The sequence below is a fragment of the Bos taurus genome, chromosome 9, assembly GCF_002263795.3.
Source record: "Bos taurus isolate L1 Dominette 01449 registration number 42190680 breed Hereford chromosome 9, ARS-UCD2.0, whole genome shotgun sequence".
NCBI classification, from domain to species: Eukaryota; Metazoa; Chordata; class Mammalia; order Artiodactyla; family Bovidae; genus Bos; species Bos taurus.
Window position 1 is genome coordinate 95540282 of NC_037336.1, and position 24470 is coordinate 95564751.

General features: G+C 44.4%; 1 protein-coding gene across 2 annotated transcripts in view; it reads left to right on the forward strand.

The window, feature by feature from the left end:
• The window catches only part of FNDC1 (fibronectin type III domain containing 1), a 111520-nt gene that overhangs the window by 60442 nt on the left and 26608 nt on the right, over positions 1–24470 (forward strand). The window contains exons 8-14 of one of the 2 annotated variants that reach the window (XM_024997129.2): positions 1734–1921; positions 2623–2730; positions 5941–6129; positions 7872–10520; positions 12344–12444; positions 14598–14709; positions 15593–16006. In XM_024997129.2, the coding sequence (XP_024852897.1) occupies positions 1734–1921; positions 2623–2730; positions 5941–6129; positions 7872–10520; positions 12344–12444; positions 14598–14709; positions 15593–16006 (3761 nt within the window). Of the gene's footprint in view, positions 1–1733; positions 1922–2622; positions 2731–5940; positions 6139–7871; positions 10521–12343; positions 12445–14597; positions 14710–15592; positions 16007–24470 lie in introns of both variants that reach the window. The other variant, XM_024997130.2, reaches the window with a different exon arrangement.

The following is a 24470-nucleotide window of genomic DNA, read 5'->3' on the forward strand; positions in this document are numbered from 1 at the left end:
GAGACCTCAGAAGATGCATAAGTGGTTCTCTCCCAAGCCATAGGGCCTCCCCCAGCAGGAAGTGTTCCTGATCAACACAGACATCCTGATGAAAACAAAAGAAGACTTGAGTTTTCTTAGTAGAACTCTTACTGCTAATTGGTGAGCTGTGTCTGCAACTGAGGGCTTCCCTGGTAGCTCAACTGGTAAAGAATCTGCCTGCAATGCGGGAGACCTGGGTTCAGTCCCTGGATTGGGAAGATTCCCCCAGAGGGAAAGGCTACCCACTCCAGTATTCTGGCCTGGAGAATTCCATGGACTGTATAGTCCATGGGGTTGCAAAGAGTTGGGCACGACAGTCTTATCATAACTAATGAAATACCATAATGAGTAGCACACTGTTAAGGCATCAAACGCCGTCTACTGTAAGGTGGCCACAAAGAAAACGTCTGAGAAAAGCGACTCAATGGACATGAATTTGAGCAAACTCCAGGAGACAGTGAAGGACAGGGAAGCCTGGTGCTCTGTAGTCCACGGGGTTGCAAAGTGTCGGACATGACTGAGCAACTGAATAACAATAAATGGTGTTTGTAACTTGTAACGTCGAGTGTTGAGGGTGTCTTCTGCCTGGGCCTGTCAAATATGACTGTGTTGGGTCTATGGTACTCCTCTGCCTGATAAGCACACAGCAGAGTTCCTCTGATAAGCCTCTCTCTCCTGCTGTTTATTGTATGTTTTTGTTCCATCTCATAGTAATAAGTCTACTCAGAACTACAGGCTGCCTTTCCTTACAGAACTCACAGAAAACACACCTGCTTTGTGTTTAGTGCTTAGTGAGTCTTCTTGTCTTTGTTTGCTGGAGAGCCAAGGTGCTTTGGGCTGGATCTGGTTCTTAATATTTCCCATTCCACAGAGCACATACACACCCCTGCCACACACACACACACACACACACACACACACACACACACCACATAACACATACACAGGCAACACATACACACACACCACATATACACACAGACACCATGTATACACACACACACCATGTACACACACACCACACACACATACACCACACAGAGACACACACCACATACACACACACACCCCATATATACACACAGACACCACATACATGCCCCTGCCACATACGCACACACACACAGACACACACCAGATACACATGCACAGACAATACATATACACACACTACATACACACACACCACGTACACACACACACACCACACAGAGACACACATCGTGTACACACACACCATATACACATATATCACACACACACACACACACACACACACTCGTACACACCCCCACACCTCACTCCCACATACCACGCACATGTACACACACACATACACACCAACACACACATATACCACGTACACACACCCCCCACACACACCCCTAATAAGGCACTTGCCTCATAAAAAGTGTCCCCCCCTTATCCCTCCCTTTTAATTTCTGCTTGACATTTTGAGCAATAAAATGTTTTGGTCTTGAAAAGACACTAAGCTCTGTCTTTCCTGGGCTACTTTAGACACACCTCCCTGGAACATAAGTAGATTCTTTGAACTAATAACAAAATCACAAGTTTAGAACTTTATCTTCTTGATTTCACCACTTACCTCCAGAAGTCATCACTTACGGGGAAGGGAGAACATCAAGGACACCAGTGTCCCCCTGCAGAGAACCGGTCAGCTGGGTGTGTCGCTGCTTTGTGTTTTCTTACAGACAGTACACCGTGCGCTACCGAGAGAAGGGGGAGTCGGCGAGATGGGATTACAAGCAGGTCTCCAACAGACGCGTGCTGGTCGAGAACCTGAGTCCAGACACCATGTATGAATTTGCAGTGCGCATTTCCCAGGGCGAACGAGACGGCAGGTGGAGCACATCTGTCTTCCAGAGAACACCAGAGTCTGGTCTGTATTCAGCATGGCCTTTGCACTTGCAACTTGGGAATTACCCCTAAAAGGAGATTTAAAGACACTTCAGGGAGCCATAGTGATAATGGCCAGGAGAGGCATTTTGCAAAGTAGCATTACCCCTAAATCTCGTGAGAAGCTTCCTTGGGTCCATGCTTTAGCCTTTACTGGCTATTTTCCTGAGCATGTTTTTCTGACATGTGGAGTGCATTAAAACCACGCGGAGCCTTCATAAATCCCTGCTGTCTGTGTGAACGCCCCTGAGTAACAAACGCATGGCTCCAGAGTATTGGAGAGACTCTCCTTTCTTAAGACTCAAGTTGTGCTTGATTCTGGGGGAGAAATTTGTTCTATATTCAAGGTTACAATTATTTTCTTTTAAATTACGTCTATTAAAAAAACCCAAAATTTTATCCAGAGGAAGTTGGAACTGGATTGTATTCTTCTTTGTATATTTCAATATTCACCAATGAGAGAAATTCTGAATTCCTAAAAACATTTCCCCATGTGTGTCTAACCTCCTTGCTCTATGAGTTGGTAAAGCTGACATAAACCGCTAAAGTGGAGAATTTTCTCTCATGTATAATAAAAATTAACACAGTAGCTCTGCAATGAAATATATGTATGCAGGGACCATATGTCATTTTTAGAACAGCCATAAGGGCCTTTTTAAACCTTGGATTCTTGTCCTTTTGTAGCTCCTACCTCAGCTCCTGAAAATTTAAATGTCTGGCCAGTCAATGGCAAGCCTACAGCCGTCACTGTAGCTTGGGATGCTCTGCCTGAGACCGAGGGGAAAGTGAAAGGTAGGAACCTCATGACTGAGAGTATAAGGCACACGTACGTGGGAGTGAAATACCCAAAGAGAACTGTGTGCGTTGACCCTGATAAACACGGGTTCTAATCGCAGGCTTGGCAACTGCAAAAGCAACAGGGAAGTTAACAGACGGATTTGGAATGCCAACCCAGTGGACAAGGATATTTCAGCAGGGTTTTCACTGTCAGTCAGATCAGGGTCATCATGCAGATGACTTTCCATCACCCCGTTTGCAGGGATTTTGATGCTACTATCAAGAGGGCTGTTGTTAATTGTATGGATGTGACATCATAACCTTTAACCAAAGTGACCCCTTGTTTTTCATCCTATGGATCTTTTCACTGTGCCAGTTAAGATCATGGCAGGTCAGGCTGAGCAGGAACCCCATGGGATCATAAATGTCTTGAATGCGCTACAAATATTTGTTGTTATTGTTCAGTCGCTCAGTCGTGTCCGACTCTTTGCAGCCCCATGGACTGCAGCATGCCAGGCTTCCCCGTCCCTCACCATCTCCTGGAGTTTGCTCAAATTCATTTCCATTGAGTCTGTGATAACATCCAACCATCTCCTCCTCAGTTGCTCCTTTCTCCTTGAAAATTAAAATATTATATAGATTTTTCCCCCCTATTTGTCAACATTTTGAACAATTGAATTTTGGGGAGGTGGGATTTGAAGAAAAATGACCTTAAAACAGGAAAAAAAAATACTGTAGATTTAAAAAAATGAAAATAGAATAAAATAGTCACAACTAGATAAATTTTAAAATAGTCTGTTGAGAACATTAAATAAAAGCACAAATAATTTCTTTTTAATGTAAAAACATTCAGAAACCTTTTGGAAATCTACTTGGAGACATTTAAAAGAGCGGTATTAAGGGTTAGGCTTCCCAGGTGGCTCAGCAGTAAAGAACCTGCCTGCCAATGCAGCAGACACGGGTTCAGTCCCGGGGTCAGGAAGCTCCTCTGAAGAAGGAAATGGCACCCCACTCTAGTATTCTTGCCTGGGAAATCCCATGGACAGAGGAGCCTGGCAGGTTACAGTCCATGGGGTCGCAAAGAGTCAGACACGACTTAGCAATTAAACGACAATTGAGGGTTAGGTTTCGACTATGCAAATGTACTCTAAGGGTACTTTTTTTATTGTCGCTTGATTTTGGAAGAAAACTTGAATATGCAAAGTTTGTGTAAGCTGAAAGAAATTCAGCAAATTATCACTGATCTCCTTTGAGAATTTCTTAATTAAAGAAAATGGATGGTTCTCTTTTGTATTCAACCTTAAGTTATCTTTGGTAATCTATAAGGATATCTTTTCATGAGACAGTAAAAATTACAGAAGATAGAAGAAAGTATTTTCTAAAATTCAATGCTTTCTTTCTAGGTTTTTAAAGAATATACTGCACTATTCTTGCTCATTTATTTATTTTTTTTGGAATAAATCAGAAACAAATGAAGAAATAGTTGGCCCCTTTTAATCATTCTTTTTATGACAATTTGAACATTGGCTTCTGTATTATTATCATGATGCTGAAAAGACTTCTGAAACCTGAATAAAAACATTTTTTTAGCTGACTGCCATTTTTAGTTATTAAAAAAAGTCAATTATTGTTCCTCGGTGACCTTATTACCATGCTATTTACTTTATTCACCCATTCTCACATCTTACTTTACATTTTAGCTCTTTGGCAAAAGAAACTCCCTAGTAGTCAATTAAATATTGCCAGAAGTAATAATAGCTACTGAGGTTTTATGTCCAAAAGAACTCATGTACCTCACTAACCTAAAGGTGTAGTGGTGGAATTGTAAATTCACAATTATCCTGGGGCATATTTTACATCTGAGAAAAAGAAAATATAATAAAAGAATATACTTTGACATGGTCAAATTTTTTCCAGATGAATTGAATCCATAAAAACAATCTAAATTACAAAATTTTATAGACAGTGGGTTTTTAAAATTCTTACTTTTGACCACCACAAATGACTAGTTTGTTCATTTTCGACAAGAAAAGAATGCTGGTTTATTTTTTTCAGACAAATGGTGAAAAGGATTTTTGGATGAAAGTTTTTTAACTAATGTACTTTTGAAAGATTAGAGCTTAGGGAAAAAAGGAAAGCTCATCCATGCTTCCCTAAGAAGTATGCTGGTTGCATGGTTATTGTGTAATTCACCCCACCCCCCTCCACCCCCGCCCCTTGGTTAGCTCCTACTCATATTAACTCAGTAAGTTATAAATCTTGTTATTGGCAGGAAAATATTCATGACAGTTTTTAGTTGAGGATGAAAATTATGCTTCAAAACCTTGTTGTTATTCAGTCACTAAGTCGTGTCCGACTCTTTGCGACCCCATGGACTGCAGCAGGCCAGGCTTCCCAGTCCTTCACTGTCTCCCTGAGTTTGCTCAAACTCATGTCCTTTGAGTCAGTGATGCCATCCAACCATGGGACTGAAGCCTTGGCATGGATGGTTTCAAAACATGACTTCCTTATGTTGCACTATTTCCATATAACCACAGAGATATATTAATTCCTTGGACTGAATTTGCTATGATTTTCAAAGCCCAAGGCATAATATGTTTGCAGATATAGGCAAACATTAAACATCACATAAGTCTATGTATGACTCAGCAACTTGTCCTTACAGTTTTAAAAACTGAAAAAATCCTTTTCCGAATATATTAAGAACTTCCCTAATTATTATAAAAGTGAAATTATATTTCAAATATGGAATTTATCTGGCTTAATGTACAAATACAAACAGCCCTGATTCATAAAACGGAACTCTTAGAGGTGTCAGCAGCTGTTCAGAATCAGTTCCTAGAAATTGTCTTTCTTTTTCCCTGCTCTGATTTCTTCTATTCTGGCTATATTCTGTCATGGTAAATTAGTAAATAAACGCAATGAGGAAAAAACCCAAACACAGTGTAAATATTTTTGGTACGTTGTGTGAAGACTGGCCTCCTGGGGTCCATATGCTGAGTTTGCAGTAAATGGAAAATTGCCAGCTGATTGACTGGTGGCCTGATTGAGTCACCGGTTCACCTCTTACTGTGTCTTTATGCTCCAGCTGCTGACTTGGCATGCATAGCTAGAGTATTAATTTTAGTAATGCGCATTCTAATTCATCCTGCCCGTACAGTCTGTCTGCTGGACACAGGACTGTTTTCAGTTTCCTCCTTCCAACCGTCTGCCAAATCATTTCAGAGTACATTCTTTCATACGCCCCGGCTCTCAAACCATTTGGAGCGAAGTCCCTCACCTACCCTGGAGAGACGACGTCTGCCCGGGTAGAAGGTCTGCAGCCTGGGGAACGCTATCTTTTCAAAATCCGGGCCGCCAACAGGAGAGGAATGGGGCCTCATTCCAAAGCCTTCATTGTTGCTCTGCCACCAAGTAAGCATGGTGTGTTTGTGGCTCTCTTTCTCTCTCTCTTCATTACTCCTAATTGTGGTGTGTTATTTTGAATCATTCTCACGGGTTTAGAACTGCTCTGTTGATGAATTGTGGGGTTAAAGTGCTATTCTGATGTCTAAAATATTTTTGTGGTCCCTTCCGAAATTGGTCTCCCCAAACCCTAAAATGATATTGATTGCTAATGACATTAATTGTTATTATGATGTTAATTACATATTATGTGATTAATGGATACATCCGTGATTAATCTTATATCATTGTGTAATTTGGGGTTTATGATGACAGGGAAAGAACATTTTACAGGCATAATGGGACATTTTTAGTCGGTCCCATTTCAGTGAATAAATAGCACATAAAATTTTTATAGTTTGTATTCCATGGTTTTGGAGTGCAGCAGTACCCAGAAGAATTTCAGTTACCTTGTTTATCTGCTCAGTATCAAAACCCAGCAGGTCAATAAAGTCCAAAACTGGAGTGGGCTGTATTTTCCTTCCTGCTTCTCTGAGTTTGCAACAGATGTTGGTAGCTCTCTCCTTCATTATATGCTGTGAGGATCCATAGTCTACTGCAATTCTATCTTCAAACAGCTGAAATAAATGAAGTTTGCTCTCTCTGGATTCCCCAGCACTATCTATATAAATCTTTCTCCCCTGACAGCATCCTTTTCCTGCATTCAACCCTGGTCTCCAAAAAGAGTAAATTGTAGGGTTCACATAATATAATGTTTTGCCTATCCCAGGGGTCTTTTTATTTTAAGCTTTATTGTGGGATTACAAATGTATCCATCATTAAAGGGATTTTAAGTCAAAAAAAGCAAGTAAGGACATGTTATGAGGAATAGGGAAGTCTTTGTAATGCCTCAAAAATGACAAATGTGTAACTCACCCCAGTCATTTGCAAATCACACACAACACATCTGCATATAATTTTAAGTACAGATCATTGAACATTCTGTGCCAGGCTTATGTGTATTTCTTGCCTACATTGTAAGGAACAGCTATAATGCATTTGTAATATCTTGAAAGTTATATTAAGAGTTGACTCATTGGAAAAGACTCTGATGCTGGGAGGGATTGGGGGCAGGAGGAGAAGGGGACGACAGAGGATGAGATGGCTGGATGGCATCACTGACTCGACGGACATGAGTTTGAGTGAACTCTGGGAGTTGGTGATGGACAGGGAGGCCTGGCGTGCTGCGATTCATGGGGTCACAAAGAGTCAGACATGACTGAGCGACTGATCTGATCTGATATAAGATTTTGTACTTATGAACTCAATGGATTGGTTCAATGCACTCATTTCAGAATTCCTTCAAATAAGCTGTGGCATAGCCCAATTCAATTTATAGAAACTCAGCACACATATTCTCTAGGACTATATTGCTTAAAGCAAAATAGAACTTTAAAAGTTATCGAGGCTTCCCTCGTGGCTCAGACTGTAAAGAATCTTCCTGCAATGTGGGAGACCTGGGTTTGATCCCTAGGTTGGGAAGATCCCCTGGAAAAGGGCATGGCAATAAAAGGACTATATTGCTTAAAGCAAACTAGAACTTTAAAGGAGATTGCTATAGTTGAGAAAACAAGTGTTTAGTGTCTAAAGGAGGAGAAGTTATCAGTTTTATTACTAGTGTTCGGCACCTCCATACTGCCATCTTAATAATTTTTCATCACACATCTTTCAGATTGCTTCTTTGACAGCAAATTCTTTAAAATCTGTTACAGCCCCTACCAGTGAGTCTGAAGTTCAACAGAAAACAGACAGGGAAGATCAGCACAAACCTGAAAAGCCTGAGCCTTCCTCATCTCCTAAAGCGCCAGCTCCCTCAAAACATACTCACTTGCCTGTTTCTCCCCAAGGGAGAAATGTCAAGAGCCCGATTCTCGACTTTAAGAACAAAATATTAGCTAACGGTGGACTGCTCAGAAAAGCCCAGCTTCCCCCTAGGAAGAATGGAGGTTTGGGTCTTCAGTCCACAGAAATCACTGACGAAGAGGAGCCGGATTCCCGCGGGGACCCACCAACCTCGCCCCCAGAGACCCAAGGCCAGAAGTCCCAGCAGAGGCCACCAAGTAGACCTGTCCACCCGTTCCTTGCCGCTGGGAGGACTCCAGTGAGAGCCCGCACTCCCATGCTGCCGCGAAAGGAAGGCGTGGACCAGCGCGGCTCCTCACCCACCTCCCACCCTCGTCCGGGGGCGCCCCCCTCCGCATCTGCATCTTTTTCTGCCTCCCGTCCACCCCCTGAGAGCAGCACTCACCGCCTTTCTGGGGGACCCTCCACCAGCCGGCCTTCCAGCTCTACTGACAATGACTCAGTGGGTCTAGAGGAGGAGGAAACCACCGCTCGCTCTCCGCCCCCCAAGGATGCCCTGTCGGAACACCTGCCTGGCAAGAGCGCGGCGCACGCTCAGCCGGCCCTGTCTTCCGGCCGCCACCCGGCCTGGAGTGCCCTGCGCGACCGAAGCGCGGCGCACCATGGCACAAGACCAGCCCTGCCTGCCCGGAGGGCACCCCACTCAGAGGATAGGGAGGAAGGTTCCAGGGCCTCAGCCCCACCCTCGAGACTTTCTCCATCTCCTGGGGGGTCATCTCGGCTCCTGATCACCGAACCACAGCCCGGGTCTCCGCTCTCCCGCGGCTGGAAGGATGGTCAGGATGCGCCGGCCGCCAGGTCCAACGCGCCGTCAGGGTCCACCCGGCCGTCCTCGAGGACACAGGCCTCTGAGGGAGCAGGCGGCTCCGATGGCGATGGTGAGAGTGATACGGAAGAGCGAGGGAGGCCGGCTGCAGCCACGGCCCCAACATTTAGGTCCCGGTTGCCCGCAGGCCCGCCGGTCTCTGGACACTTCAGTTCGCTCAGAAACAGACCCTTCGCTGCCCACGGCAGATATCCACACAGGTTTGGCAATGGCCGGGGACCCCGGTTGCACCCCTCCAGCTCCCCTCCGTCCACCGCATCCCCCCGGGTTCACCTGAGGGTGGATTCTCACCCAGCTTCTGACCATCGGCGCGGCCCCGGAGGCCAAGAAGACAGCGAAGAGGAGGCTGAAGACGAAAAGCCACTTCCTGCCACGGTGGTGAACCATCACGTGTCTTCCTCCTCCAGGCAGCCTGCCTCCCGGGGCGCGGACCATCTGAGAAGAGGCCCCCAGAGAGGGGCGAGCCTGCAGCGGAAGGAGCCCCTCCCAGAGAACCCCAAATCCACGGGCACTTGGGCTGGGGTGCCCCCTCAGGCCAAACCTCCGTCCTCTAAGGCTCAGGATACGCAGCAGAGCACAGACGCTGGTGCGGAGGGCGGGTCTCCCAAAACGCAGCTGGGTGGACGGCCACCTGCGCCACGGTCCCCACACCACCAGGAGCCCACGGGGCCCCAAAGGATGGGTGCCGGGTCCGCTGCTCTGCAAAAGTCACCCTCCGTGGCCGTCCCGGCGTCCCAGCCACAACCCCACGGCCCACGGAGCAAGGAAGTGGGGCGTCCGCCTTCCAGACCCCAGCCTGCGTTCCCCTCCGAGGCTGGCCGTCCGCACCCCACGTCGCAGGAAAGCGCCTCCTTCTCAGACTCTTACTCGTCCAGAGGCGGACAGTCCTCCCGCGCGGCGTCTCCCCAGAATCTGGACGACGACAGCGCAGAAGCGGGGACCGGGGGCGTCCGAGCACCCGCGTACTCGGCCGGTGCCAAGGACGCCACCCCATCGCTTCCCAAGCACCGCCAGGTGGACGCTCAGGCAGGAAGCGCGGGCGATGGTCACCTGCGCAGGCCCGCGGGCAGGCCCGGCAGCCTGCACCCCCACGCCCGCACCAGGGTCCCGGGCAGAGTAGGCCCCCAGTGGGCGGGCAGGAAGGATGGGGCGTCCCAGGCCTCGCCAGCCAAAAGGGAGCCCCTGCCGTCCAAATCGCAGCAGTCAGTGTCAGCCGAGGAGGAGAATGAAGACGTGATGTTCTTTAAGGGAGGAAAGGACAAGGACCCGCAGTCTTCCTCTGCTCCTAAGTGGCCCTCCTCCTTCAGCCCCAGGGGCGGCAAACACGTGGACCGGACCCTCGCCAAGGGGGAGACGGAGCCAGTCATTGTGCTGGCGCCCCCCAGAGTGGGCTCCCCGCACGACGAGAACGCCACCCCGGTGAAGCGGCCTCTTTCTCCACCTGCGGGCAGCTCCCCGAGAGCCTCGCACCTCCCGCCCAGACAGCCCGCTCGCAGCCCCGCCGCCACCCCGAGCCCCACGGTGGGCACCCCCGCGCCGCCGCGGTTCACCACGCGCGCGCCCGCCCCGTCCGCCCCCACCACCCCGATGCTCTCCTTGCGCCAGCGGATGATGAACTCCAGGTTCCGGAACCCGTTCTCGCGCGCGCCGGTGAGACCCCCTTCGAGACCAGGTGAGTTGTTTTTACCTGAACGTTGTCTTGACAGTTCTCAGCAGGGTTCGTAGCAATTCCTAGAGCCTTTTATCTTACTGAGCATCTGCTCAGTCTAAGCACTGGGTTAGGAGCTTTGAGGTGTAAACACGATCTTATCCTGGTAACCATCTCCTGGATTTGCATCACTTCCCGGGTCTTCAGATGAGGAAGCCGGGGTTTAGGGGTCTGAGTGGCTTGCTGGAGGTCAGACAGCTAGGAGGTGGCTGATCGGCTGTTCCAATCCCAACACCGACTCCACAACCCTCTGGTAGGTGTGTGTGTGCCTGCTCAGTCGTGGCCGACTCTTTCCTGCCTGGTGAACGGTAGCCCGCCAGGGTCCTCTGTCCATGGGATTCTCCAGGCAAGAATCCTGCAGTGGGTTGCCATTGCTGTCCCATCGCGCTTCTTTGAGTTCCTTAAGATCTAAATCTGTGAATGTGTGTCACAGCCATGATGCCATACTCAGGTTCCTATGTTTTAGGTTGTTCTTGTCCCAGGGGGTATTAGGGAATCCACAGGAAGGATTAGTTCCTGTGGAGGCTGGAACTTGTTCTGGTTATTCTGCATATAAACCTCTCAGCTAAAAATATCTGGGGACAAACTCAAATGTCTTGGGTGAGGATTGCTAAGATGTTGCAATCAGTGAACCTTGTTTAAAACCTCCAGAAAAGACTGTGAAAAACGATGGTCGCACAGAGGAGTAACATGCTGATGTGTGACTTAGGTTTTGGACAGAATGTAGACAGCTGTGAGCTGGAGTCTATGTGGACCCAGGGCAGGAGCTAAGGTATTTACCTGAAATCTGCATTTGGTTAAGTGGTGCCTTGCGCTCCCCTTGCATGGATTTGGCGCATAATAGAACATTCTTGATTAATTGTATTAGTTGTTGTTAATCCATGCAATATACTGTTAATTTAGCTCAATGTAAAGCCCTAGAACAGTGCCCCCACAAGGAGGTCAGTTTTCCATTAAAATGGACTGTTTTATGCAAACCTAACACCCCAATAATAGATGTAAAAGTCACATTCCCTTGTATATAGTAAAAAAGTCAATAAATTCTTAATTTTCATTAACTGTTTGAGCGAGAGAAATGTCTCTGACCTGCAAATAGCTGTGGGGAAGCCCAGGCACTTTATCTGGTGGGCCAAGCTAGAGCAGATGTTTCCAGCAGAGGCCTCAACCAAGCTGCAGGTGATCAGAAAGGGCAGGAGGTGAAGAGACAGGGCAGGTGCAAGGAACAGCCAGATAGCAACTAAAGGGCCTGCTACCTCCTCTATGAGAAAATCCTTCTGTGGCCCCACTGAAGTCAGCGAGCTTTGAGTCAGGACTGTGTGTTTATACTTGGCGATGGATGATCTAGACCCGAGTCAGCTAGAGACGGTGGTTGCATTTAGTATAATCTGCGGAGGGGAGCAGCACAGTATCTCATAGACGTCAGAGAGAATTTTCCCTGTCCTTCCAACTCTCCCTCCCTCCACCTTCCAGCTGGCTAAAATACAGCTACAACTACTATGGTCTTAAACTTTACCTGGAAATTTTACTTAGGCCAAACCCTCTCATTCCCCCAATATTGTAGAAAACTGTGACTGTACCATGCTCTTCACAGACATTCTTATTTGTCATGTAGAAGTCACAGTTTCAGTCAATCTTTAGCTGATATATTTGAGCTATTGGTTCAAAATTCTGTTTAGTGTTTCGGTTTGAAATGATATGTTACTACTTATAGGGTGGTATGAAGCCAACTTTCCAGGAGTGTTGAATTTACCAGGTTCTGTATTTTTTGTTTGTTTGGGAACTTGTAGGTTATAATGGAAGACCAAATGGAGAAGGGAGAGTACTTGCTGGTAGTAATGGAAAACCAAGTGGACAAAGAATTATCAATGGCCCTCAAGGAACAAAGTGGGTAGGGTAAACTTCTTTACACATACCAGTTATTTTCATGCTGTTGGGAAGAGAAAAATGGTGGGCGTTGCGTGATAGAAAATGAAGCCGTCTTTTTTTCTCTAGTTTTAACCACTTGTATGTCAGTATACTTATACTGTGTTATTTCTTCCAGTGCTCAGAAAAGGCTTTGATTCTCCTAAGTAGTTCTCCTAAGAACTACTTTGCTTTCTTCTCATGCTAATTAGGTCAGGCATGGGCATTTGTCTGACTCATTTGACTCATTGGAAAAGACCCTGATGCTGGGAAAGATTGAAGGCGGGAGGAGAAGGGGACAACAGAGGATGAGATGGTTGGATGGCATCACTGACTCAGTGGACATGAGTTTGGGTAAACTCCAAGAGTTTGTGATGGACAGGGAGGCCTGGTGTGCTGCAGTTCATGGGGTCGCAGAGAGTTGGACACGACTGAGCAACTGAGCTGATTCTGATGGGCATTTGTTCCCGTTCTTCTTGACTGGTTAAGAAGGTCACATAAATCTTTAGGCCAACCAGTCAGACAGAACCTGAGGCACAGCCTCTCCAATGAATTTCTGTTTTCCCATTCCTGCTAGCTTTATTTTATTTTTTCTTTATGGTTCGATTAAACAGAATACATATTTTCTGTAAATTATCTCAAATCCTTTATAAAAGGAAGCAGGATAAAAACAACTGAACCAAAACAAAAATCTCCAGATCAAATAGGCAGCTTTTATCAGATCACCTTTTAAATCTTCCAACAATTTTTGTTTGACTGAAATAAAAAATAAGTATTAGTACTTTATGTATGTTTAAGCTAAATGACTTTAACTTCCTGGGGTTAAGGTAAATGTTTAGGAGTTTTTGGTGGGTTGAGGGTGATGGACAGAACACTTAGAATGTTCAGAGATTTAAAATATTTTTTCAGAGAATCAAATAATTATTCATAGTAGAATTCCCAATCAAAATTTCTCACTTATATATATAGTAGTAAGATTTAGGAAAACATATTGATGAACTTCAAAGAATTTTCAGTCACAGGTGGCCTCAAGATACATTTTGTCATTTCTCAAAGGAACAGAAATTTATAGAAGGAAGAATACATATGAAAGCAAAGTGTCATTGTAAACAATTTTGAATTGAAACCGTATGGAGTAGATTTTGCAAGTAGGGTTTATTTATGTAAGTTTTATTTTAATTACTGAGATAGTTCCCTACAAGTGGCCTGCTTGCAGGGGTTCCTCCAGTGACTTGATTGTTCAAAGTCATGGTTTTCAAACACTGATGGGCATCAGACTCCCTGAGGGCTTGTCAATATGGTTTGGTTCAGGCCAGGTAATTCTCATATCTGACAAGTTTCCAGGCGAGGTTGGGGAAGCTGGCCCAGGACCATATTCTGAGAATCATCAGTGTGGCACATGAGTTGTTTCTTAACAGAGATAATAATACTTTTTGTCCAAGTTGTATAATTCCTTAGAACATGAAATTTTTTTCATGTGTGCTATATTAGGCTAATTACAAATGAAACTGGTTTTGATATAACAACTTTGATTTTTAACACACAGCAAAATGGAAACCTGTTGTGTTCATGGCAAGAAATTAAAACAATTCAGAAATATATAAAAAGATAATAGCCATCCCAGATCACTTCTCAGAAACAACCACTATTAATAGTTTGGGATATATCTGTCCAGAATTTTCTCTTTACACTTTTAAGCTTATATATACAAGTGAATATACTTCATTTTGCAAAATAATCAGTCCTTTAATCTAAGTCTGCATCAGTATATCTCATGATAAATTCAGAATTTCCAAATCCCTTTCACTGGCTTCACAGTATTTCACTGTATGGATGGGACATGATTTATTTAATCTCTTTTCTCCATTGATAAACACCTAGGTCGTTTCCTGCTTTTGACATACAACATACTCAATGGTAAATGTATTTTGAACATCTTTTGAATATTTGAGAAAACTTGAAACAATTGTTATATGGATAAACAATTATGAAATATGACTGTTTTGTACTTCGTTCCTATTATACCTTATGAATGATGCTGACAAAAATAGTGTTTCCTATTTGTCTATATTCATGTAGTTGGATTAATGTGTATTTTGAAATGTTCAATATATCCTTTAATCTGTGTCATGGATTTAGGTCGTGGACCTTGATCGTGGGTTAGTATTAAATGCAGAAGGAAGGTACCTACAAGATTCACAAGGAAATCCTCTCCGGATTAAACTAGGCGGAGATGGTCGAACCATTGTGGGTAAGTGAGAATGGTCCTCATGGAACAAAAGTGCCCTGAGTCATCTGAAGCGTAACAACTTCTCTCTTCCTCCTTTTCCTCATTTTTAATGGGGGCCTTTGGTCCAGTTTCATTAACCTCGTGGAGATGAGGTGCCTTGGAAGGGGTGGAGCTTAGCTTCTTCCCTGATCCAGCTATCTTCCTACAGACTCCACCGTCTAGAGGAGGTGGCTCTTGACTTCATTCTTGGGATTGGGCAGTCCAGAGCAGACCTCAGCAGCACCACTTCTAAAGCCAAACCCTGCCTGCTGCCTGTTTTTGTATAGCCTGTGAGCTCAGAATAGCTTTTATGTTTTTAAATGACTGCCAAAAAAATCACGGAATAGTATTTGTGACATGTGAAGATTATATTACATTCATAGTTCACTCTCCATACACGAAGGTTTCTTGGAACTCAGAAACATGCGTTTCTTGGTTTACTGTCTATGTTTTTTGTTATGCAGTGGCAGCGTTGAATAGTAGCAACACAAAGCTTAAAATATTTACTCTCTGGCTCTTTGCAGAATAACTTTGCTATCACTGGTCCAAAGTAACACTTAAGTCCGTAGTGGTAGGAGTAAGCACAGGGAAAGACTCACTTTCCTTCCTGGAGACTTAGAGTTATTGCAGGTAATGCGGTATTTATATACTTTTATAAGCTAGTGCAGAGTAATGGACAATATAAAAGGCCCGGAAGTTTCTGGATAGTAGCAGGTACTGTGACCTCAGCTGGTATCCTTTTCATTATTTCTTTGCCTTTTATTGATTATAGAATATAAGACATTGAGAAGATACTTTCCACTTGCTTTTTACTTCCCTGGATTGTTTCACCTGGCTGCACAGCTTTTATTTGCTTTTGTTTCAGATCTGGGAGGGACTCCCGTGGTGAGCCCCGACGGCCTCCCGCTCTTCGGACAGGGGCGCCATTCCAAACCCTTGGCCAGTGCCCAGGATAAGCCCATTTTGAGTCTTGGAGGCAAGCCCCTGGTGGGCTTGGAGGTCATCAAAACAACCACCCGCGCCCCCATCACAACCACGAGACCCACCACCACGACCCCTCGGCCCACCACGACCCCTCGGCCCACCACGAGCCCTCGGCCCACCACCACCACCACTCGCCCAACGACCACCCGAACCACAACCCGGAGAACCACCACCACCACCCCGGAGCCCACAACCCCTATCCCCACCTGTCCCCCCGGGACCCTGGAACGGCATGACAAAGATGGCAACCTCATAATGGGCTCACGTGGGGTCCCGGAGTGCTACCCTGAGGAAGGTAACTGTCTTCGTTCTGTTGATAACTCAGGTCGTAAAGTGGCATTTCAGAAGGGGGTGTTGCAGAGCCTGCCGGGTGTGGTGAGTGAGGCGCACAACTTCAGATCTAAGTGGGCTTCCTCTGTTTTATCTGGCAACCCTTGTCCCCACCCGAGTCAAAAATTTGTCTGAAACATGAGACACTGTTAGTTTGGACCAGCGTTTCCCAAAGTGTATTCCACTGGATATTAGTAGATCGTGTGTGCGTGCCAAGTTGCTTCAGTCATATCTGACTCTTTGTGACCCTATGGTCTGTAGCCCACCAGGCTCCTCTGTCCATGGGATTCCCCAGGCAAGAATACTGGGGTGGGTTGCCATTTCCATTAGTAGATTAGTACTTGTTATAATAATAATATAGAAAAAAGGTTCTGTAATTAGCTATGTGATTCAGACAAAGTTAAAGGAATTTCTGACTGTTGGACTCTTACCACTGAATAGTCTCACTGTAAATTTCCAAGAATAGTAGTATTTCCCAAGCATGTTTGAACAGCAATCCCTCAGATGGTAAAGAATCTGCCTGCAGTGCAGGAGACCCGGGTTTGATCCCTGGGTCAGGAAGATCCCCTGGAGATGGCAATGGCAACCTACTCCAGTATTCTTGCCTGGAGAATTCCATGGACAGAGGAGCCTGGTGGGCTACAGTCCATGGGATTGCAAAGAGTCAGACATAACTGAACAACTAACACTTTCACTTCTTTGCCTTTGAAAAATGCTTATGCTTACATGACTTGGCTCTCATGGGAGCGGGGCTGTCCACTGGCTAAGACTGAGCCCTTTCCTGATCTGGGACACCCAGTCCCAGCTGTCCTGTGCCCCTGCTGTGTCTTCTTACTGAGAACCACGCCCCCCCCCCCATTGCTCCCCTAAGGAACGGAACCTGGGGGCACTGTGGGCCAAGTCACGGTGGAGCCGAGATGCCATCATCTTCTCTGCTTGTCCCTGTTCGCGCTGCTTGGGGGAGGTCATCTGTATTTGCCTCAGGCTTCAGAAGGCAGGTCTTCCCTGGTGGCTCAGACGGTAAAGCATCTGCTTGCAATGTGGGAGACCCGGGTTTGATTCCTGGGTCGGGAAGGTCCCCTGGAGAAAGAAATGGCAATCCACTCTAGCACTCTTGCCTGGAAAATCCCATGGACGGAGGAGCCTGATAGGCTACAGTCCATGGGGTCACAAAGAGTCGGACACGACTGAGCGACTTCACTTTCCAGAGGTTGAAATGAATTGCCATGCAGGCTGTAAAGCTTCTGTCTTTTTAAGCTAGTGCAGAGTGAAGAGCCTTCATTTCAGGAATCATGTGCGTGCCCTGAATTCGTAGCACACCGTCATTCAATCTGAACGTGAATGCTGTCTCCAGATTGAGAATTCTGTTTGAAATTAGTCTTTCCACGAAAAAGTTCCAAATGAACAGGAACATCTGATGTATCTGAAAAATTCACACCGAAGAACAGGCACATATGAAGAAGAGGACAATCAGGAAGAAAATTCTCACACCACCAATTAAAAGTGAGTACAAATTTGAATTTTCCTTTGGGTTTCTGGTATGAAGGTATCTTGTACTTTCCTTGACTTCTTCAGCATACACTGGTGTGGCTATTATTTAATTGAAGTATGATTAGAACAGATATTTCTTTACTAATAGGTTATAAACAGAAGAGTGGCTGTTTGGATTTTGTTCTAATTACTACTGCTATTATTATTAATATTTTACATTTTCTTTTAGCTTTTATGTAGGTCTTTTCATTTCTTTTCATTTACTTGGTAATTTTGGACTTTTAGTTGCCATGAAAGTCAGATTTTTGATATTTTTGTTCTTCTTTTCTTTGCAAATCTTGATAGAGATGTATATTTTTTACTTTACTCCTGTACAATTGTCTAATAGCCTAGCCTAAGCCAAATTAGTGTCTAAGGGTTAGTAATAGTTTACCTCTAGACAGCATTTTGAAAATAAGGACAAAGTCTTGGAAAAAGTTAAATTTGGGGAGAGTAATATATCTTAATTGTATGTCTATATTTTATTATTTAAAAATACTTCACTGTGGCTTACCTTCCTTTTTCATTTCTGCTGCTCCACTAACAATTTCATTAAATATTTTCTTCCTAATATTATTTCTAATCATAGTTGTTTCTATTTATGAAAAAACATCTTTAACAATAGCTTTCCTGACATAAAAATCACATGCCATAAAGTTCACCCTTTTAAAGTTTTAAAGACTTTAGCATATTCGTAGAGTTGTGTGACTGTCACCGTTATCAAGTCCCAGAATATTTTCATCCCCCCCCGAACAAACCTTACACGCATTAGTAGTCACTCCCCATCCCTGCCCCTCCCAGCTCCAGGAGCTGCTTGTCTCCTTTCTATCTCTCGATCTGTCTGTTCTGGACATTTTGTGTAAATGGAATCCCATGTGAAATGTGTCGTTTTGTGTCTGGCTTCTTTCACTTGGCATAATTTGTTTTCAAGTTATCTGTACTTCTTTCTTTTTATTGCTGACTAATACTCCATTGTGTAGAAAGACCACATTTTATCCATTTATCAGTTGATGGACATTTGGGTTGTTTCTGCCTTTTGTCTATTATGAATAATGCTGCTGTGAACATTTGTGTACATATTTTTTTCTTTTGAATATCTGTTTTTAATTCTCTTCTGTAGAGTTGTTTTGTTGGTTGGTAACTCTTTGTTTAAATTTTTTCCCTACTACTTTTTAAAAATTTTAATGGGAGGATAATTGCTTTACAATGTTGTATTGGTTTCTGCCACACAACAGTGTGAATCATACTTATGTCCTCTCCCTTTTGAGCCCTCCGCCCCACCTCCCACCCCATCCTGCCTCACTGGGTTATCACAGAATCCCAAGTGGAGCTCCCTGTATAATGCAGCAGCTTCCCACTAGCTATCTGTTTTACATAAGATAATGAATGAGTTTCCAGGCTACTCTCTCAATTCATCCCACCCACTCCTTCCCTTGCTGTGTCCGTAAGTCTGTTCTCTATGTCTGTGTCTCTGCTCCTGTCCTGCACGTGGGTTCATCAATACCATTTTTCTAGATTTCATATGTATGTGCTAATATACGATATTTGCTTTATGTTTAACTTTTTGAGGAAGCACCAAACTGTTGTCCATAGCAGCTGCACTATTTTCATTCCCCGCTGGAAACGTATGAGGCATCCGGTTCCTCTCCATCTTCACCAGCACTTGTTATTATCTGTTTTTTTCATTCTAGCCATCACAGCTTGGATTCCTTGTACTACACTATTTTATAGGAGGGACTTGAGCATCCATGGATTTTGGTATTCACAGGGGCTTCTGAGCCAATTCACAGGGGCCTCTGGGCCAATTACCTGTGTACATCGAGGGACACTGTGCTTCGGTCTACAATGTACACTCACAGGTGCTGGGGTTCCATGTGTACACACATGTGCTTTTTACCAAGTGCATTTTGGCCATGGCACTTTGCAGCCTACTCACCTGAAATTGTTACAAGAATGCTGACTTAGACCCTCTGCTGTGATCACTGTGAGAATACCTGCCCTTCTGAGACTCCCCTCCTCAGCCCCCAGCTAGCCAACCATTTGTCATTACCTTCTGTTGGCAAAATCCTAACATTTTGTTTTTAGCCCTCCAAATTTTTTTTAACTTTTATTTTATATTGGAATATAGCCAGTTAACAATGTTGTGGTAATTTCAGGCAATCAGCGAAGGGACTCAGCCATACATGTACATGTGTCCATATTCCCCCAAAACCCCCTCCCATGCAGGCTGGCACATAACATTGAGCAGAGTCCCATGTGCTGTACAATAAGTCCTTGCTGGTTATCCATTGTATTAATAACTATAGCAGTGTGTACATAACCATCCCAAACTCCCTGACTATCCCTTCCCTTCCCAGCCTACCACCCCTGGCAGCCATGAGTTCATTTTCCTTTGAATCATTTGTAAGTTCATCTGTATCATTTCTTTTTAGATCCCACATATAAGGGATGTCATACAGGGTTTCTCCTTCTCTGTCTGACTGACTTCACTGGGTATGACACTCTCCAGGTCTATTGATGTTGCTGCAAACTGCAGGATTTCATTTTTTTAAATGCCTGAGTAATATTCTTATATATATATATATATATATATATATATATATATATATATATATACCATATCTTTTTTATCTATTCCTCTGTCGATGAGCTTTTAGGTTTCTAGCCCTCCAGTTTTAAAAGTCATCTTTTCAAATATCTTAGTCTTTACTCTCCTGGTTATGTCAGTACCCTCTTTTCCTTGAAAACGCTGCTTTAACAGTGTTCTGGGAATAACCTTGTGTCATTAAATTATTCAGTAATTTAAGCATCTTTTTCTAGACATCATAGTTATACATATTCCTGTATGCATAGATGCATATTATATGTTTGTTTCTAGTGTATTGACACCCTTTCTCTCTTTACATACACACACACATGCACAATTTTTTGCTTGCTATGACTTCTCTATTAAGTCATAAACTCCTTGCAGTAGAGACAGCATCCTCTGCTTCATCTCAGATTGCTTGTGGTACCCAATTATGTATCTTTGGGTATCTATACCATACACTAAGCCATAGGCATGCTCCGTTTTCTAACGGAGAAGTTAGAGTCTTTTGAGAAGTCTTTTTACCAGTGATGCTTGTTTTTCAGGTTCCATTTTGACAGCGGATCTGATGGTATCGTGTGTGTTTGGAAATGTTATGAGCCAGCTGAACATCTTCAACAATTTGTAACATGACCTGGGGGCATCTTTAGAAGAACATCAGTCATTACGGAAAACAGTTCTCTCCTGCCACAGCTCACTCGCAAAGACAGAAAATACAAAGAGAATAATTGAAAGTTCACTTGAGCTGGACCAATGAAATAATTTGCAAATATCCTTGGGTTTCAAATGACTGTAATTTACCTTCTCTCCAAAGTTTTAATGAGAATCTACTTTAACAGTTTTTTTTTTTTTTAATGTATCTCTGGAACTAAGACCCAAACACTTTGCACTTTCTTTTCTAAATTTCACAACCGTTTGGATAAAACCACTGAAAAAACATACATATATAAACTGTAGCACGTGGTTGGTGGCCGGCTGCTACTTTTATGTGAAGAGGTGGAAGCTTCTGACATGGATTTTGGGTTGGCTTAAAAACATCCAGTTATATGTGGCTCCAGATACTCCAAATTGGCATTCAGGTGGGGCAAATTCTGAGGGTCAGCTTTTCAAAAAAAAAAAAGTAAATCTGTTTCATTACAGCTGGAAGTTTCTTTGACTTGGAATCAAGATGGTGCTATTTTAGAAAAATTATCTCTGACTTTATTTGGTTTTAAAACAAAAAAAAGGAGCACTAAATCACTCAGTAGGGTGTTTACTTTTGCCAGAAGACTTAACTGTCACTCGTCTCAAGAAGTGATCCAAGTTCACAGGTGAATGGGGTGGTTTCTGTGGTCTGGTGCTGGACGAGAGTGCTTCAGCTCCTTAAGGAACTGTACTTAGTATCAGGAATCCATGGAGGAGACCCTAGACTCGCCTCTTTCTCATTCACTCTGGGCTGCAGCAATTGTACCATTTATTCATTCTGACCTAACCAAAAATAATAATGAAATGAAATGACTCTGAGCTGATAATAAGCCACAAGAGGACTACGTTCCTGAAAGTTAATAAAGGAAAGAAAATGGTGTCATGGAAAACAACAGCAAGATAACCCCAAATGTTAGGTGGTGTGAACTTGAAAACTCTGATTTAAACCAGCCCAGAAGTAATTCCTCTTGGATTCAGGCATATTGACATTGGAATGAACTGAAAAAAAAATCTTGTCTAGTCATTTTTCTCAAAATGCACATCCTGAAGGGTGGATCTCTTACAACCTCTCTTTGATGACATTTGCTGGCCACGTAAGAACACATCCAGTGTCACCACCTCCATGGTGAGGCAGGTGGGATGCATCTCATGGGCCTCCGGTGTCTACAGGGCTTTTCACTACGATCCCAGAGCGGCTGGACAGGCGAGGCGAGGTCGCCACTGTCCTCCGCTGGTGGAGTTGTTCTGGCAGCACCACATTCATGAAGTTATTTGAAGTAGGCTCAAAAAAGCCTAATAGAAGGATTCTATTGGACTATTTCAGGGGAATGATCAGTTATTTCCTAACCATAAACAAAATTCAAAATTGGTGCTTGTAATTTTTTAGTGAAGGAGGTTTATATACTTTTCTAGTTCAATTCCCCCTTCATTATGCTGCAGAATGATGATTCTAGTGAAGCGCCCAAAGGTTTACAAGCAAAAAGACTGGTTCGTCCAACTTTTAAACAGTGGAGGCAGTTTGATGAAGCATAAAGTCTTTGGAGCCAAGGCCTTGCAGTTCAGTTCTGTTTTAGCTCTTTGTCCTTTACCAGCTGTGAGACTCCAGGCATGTTATAAATCCTTGGTGTCCTTGGCTGAGAAGTGGGTGTAATCAACCCCACGTATCTGGAGATTTACGTGAGGATTGACTCAATATATACCCAACAGTGCCCGATGCCCTAAAGGCATGTGATGCACCCCACTTCCTGCTTCCTGTCTCCTCACTCACCCTCTCTGCCTCTTAAGTGTGCCTTGGATTGAGAGTTCTGTATAATTTGCTATGGCTTCAGGTCAAAGGAAGTGAAGGAATTCTTCTGAACTTTTTTTTTTTTTGAGTTAGGAAATCTTTTGCCTCAATATTTCACCAACTGCAGAAAAAGGATCTTCTTTTTTAGCTGCATCTGTCTTCCTCCCCCAGAGAAGTCATGTATGGATTTCCTCCCATCTTCCCAAAACAGCTTCTGCTGAAAGCAGTACTCAGCTTGTGGAGGCAAAAAATTGTTTTTGCTTCAATCACTCACTTTTTTGAACCAAGTTTTCATCCATGCTCTTATCAGTTTTGTTGTTTTTAGTCACTAAGTCGTGTTCGACTCTTTTGCGACCCCTATGGACTGTAAGATCTTCCCTAGTAGCTCAGCTGGTAAAGAATCCACCTGCAGTGCAGGGGATCCAGGTTCGATTCCTGGGTCAGGAAGATCTGCTGGAGAAGGGATAGGCTACTGCTGCTAAGTCGCTTCAGTTGTATCTGACTCTGTGCAACCCCATAGACGGCAGCCCATTAGGCTCCACCGTCCCTGGGATTCTCCAGGCAAGAACACTGGAGTGGGTTGCCATCTCCTTCTCCAATGCATGAAAGTGAAAAGTGAAAGTGAAGTCGCTCAGTTGTGTCCGACTCTTAGCGACCCCATGGACTGCAGCCTACCAGGCTCCTCTGTCCATGGGATTTGCCAGGCAAGAGTACTGGAGTGGGGTGCCATTGCCTTCTCCTAGGGATAGGCTAACCACTCCAGTATTCTTGGGCTTCCCTGATGGTTCAGCTGGTAAAGACTCTGCCTGCTATGCGGGAGACCTGGGTTCAATCCCTGGGTCGGGAAGATCCCCTGGAGAAGGGAATGGCTACCCACTCCAATATTCTGGCCTGGAGAATTCCATGGACTGTATAGTCCATGGGGTGGCAAAGAGTCGGACACGACTGAGCAACTTTCACTTCACTTCATGGACTGTAACCCTCCAGGCTCCTCTTTCTATGTGGCTTCTTAGGCAAGAATACTGGAGTGAGATGCCATTTCTTCCTTCCGGAGATCTTCCTGACTCAGGGATCAAATCCACATCTCCTGCGTCCCCTGAACTGCAGGTGGAGTCTTTACTGCTGAACCACCGGGGCTTCCCATTGAGCCACCTGGGAAGCCATTAATAATAGTCATTTGAACAATGGTTCTTATAATTAGGGCTTCCTGGTAGATTAAAAAAAATCACATATAAAAGTCTACGGATTGCATGTATAGGATAATTTTGTAGTCATAGCAGATCTAGTGGCTTTATAAGTAAAATACAACTTGTTTGTAAAGAGATGTTTGTAATCATTAGGATATTATTTCCAAACTTCATAGGCAAGTTAAGAAGTTCTAATCATTACAGATTTATCTCCCGAGTCACTGAGAGGGGATGGAAGCTTAGAGGGAGCAGTGAAGCCGGAATAGAACAGAGAGGCAGGAGGGCACCTGGATCATGTGAGCGGCAAGACCAGGGGATGGAGGGAATGAGTGAAAAATCAAAGTGTGACTGGCTCAGTTGTGTCTGACTCTTTGCCACCCCATGGATTTGCAGCTCTTCAGGCTCCTCTGTCCATGGAGTTCTGCAGGCGAGAAAATGGAGAAGGCAGTGGCACCCCACTCCAGTACTCTTGCCTGGAAAATCCCATGGACTGAGGCTGCAGTCCATGGGGTCGCTAAGAGTCGGACACGACTGAGCGACTTCACTTTCACTTTTCACTTTCCTGCATTGGAGAAGGAAATGGCAACCCACTCCAGTGTTCTTTCCTGGAGAATCCCAGGGACGGGGGAACCTGGTGGGCTGCCGTCTATGGGGT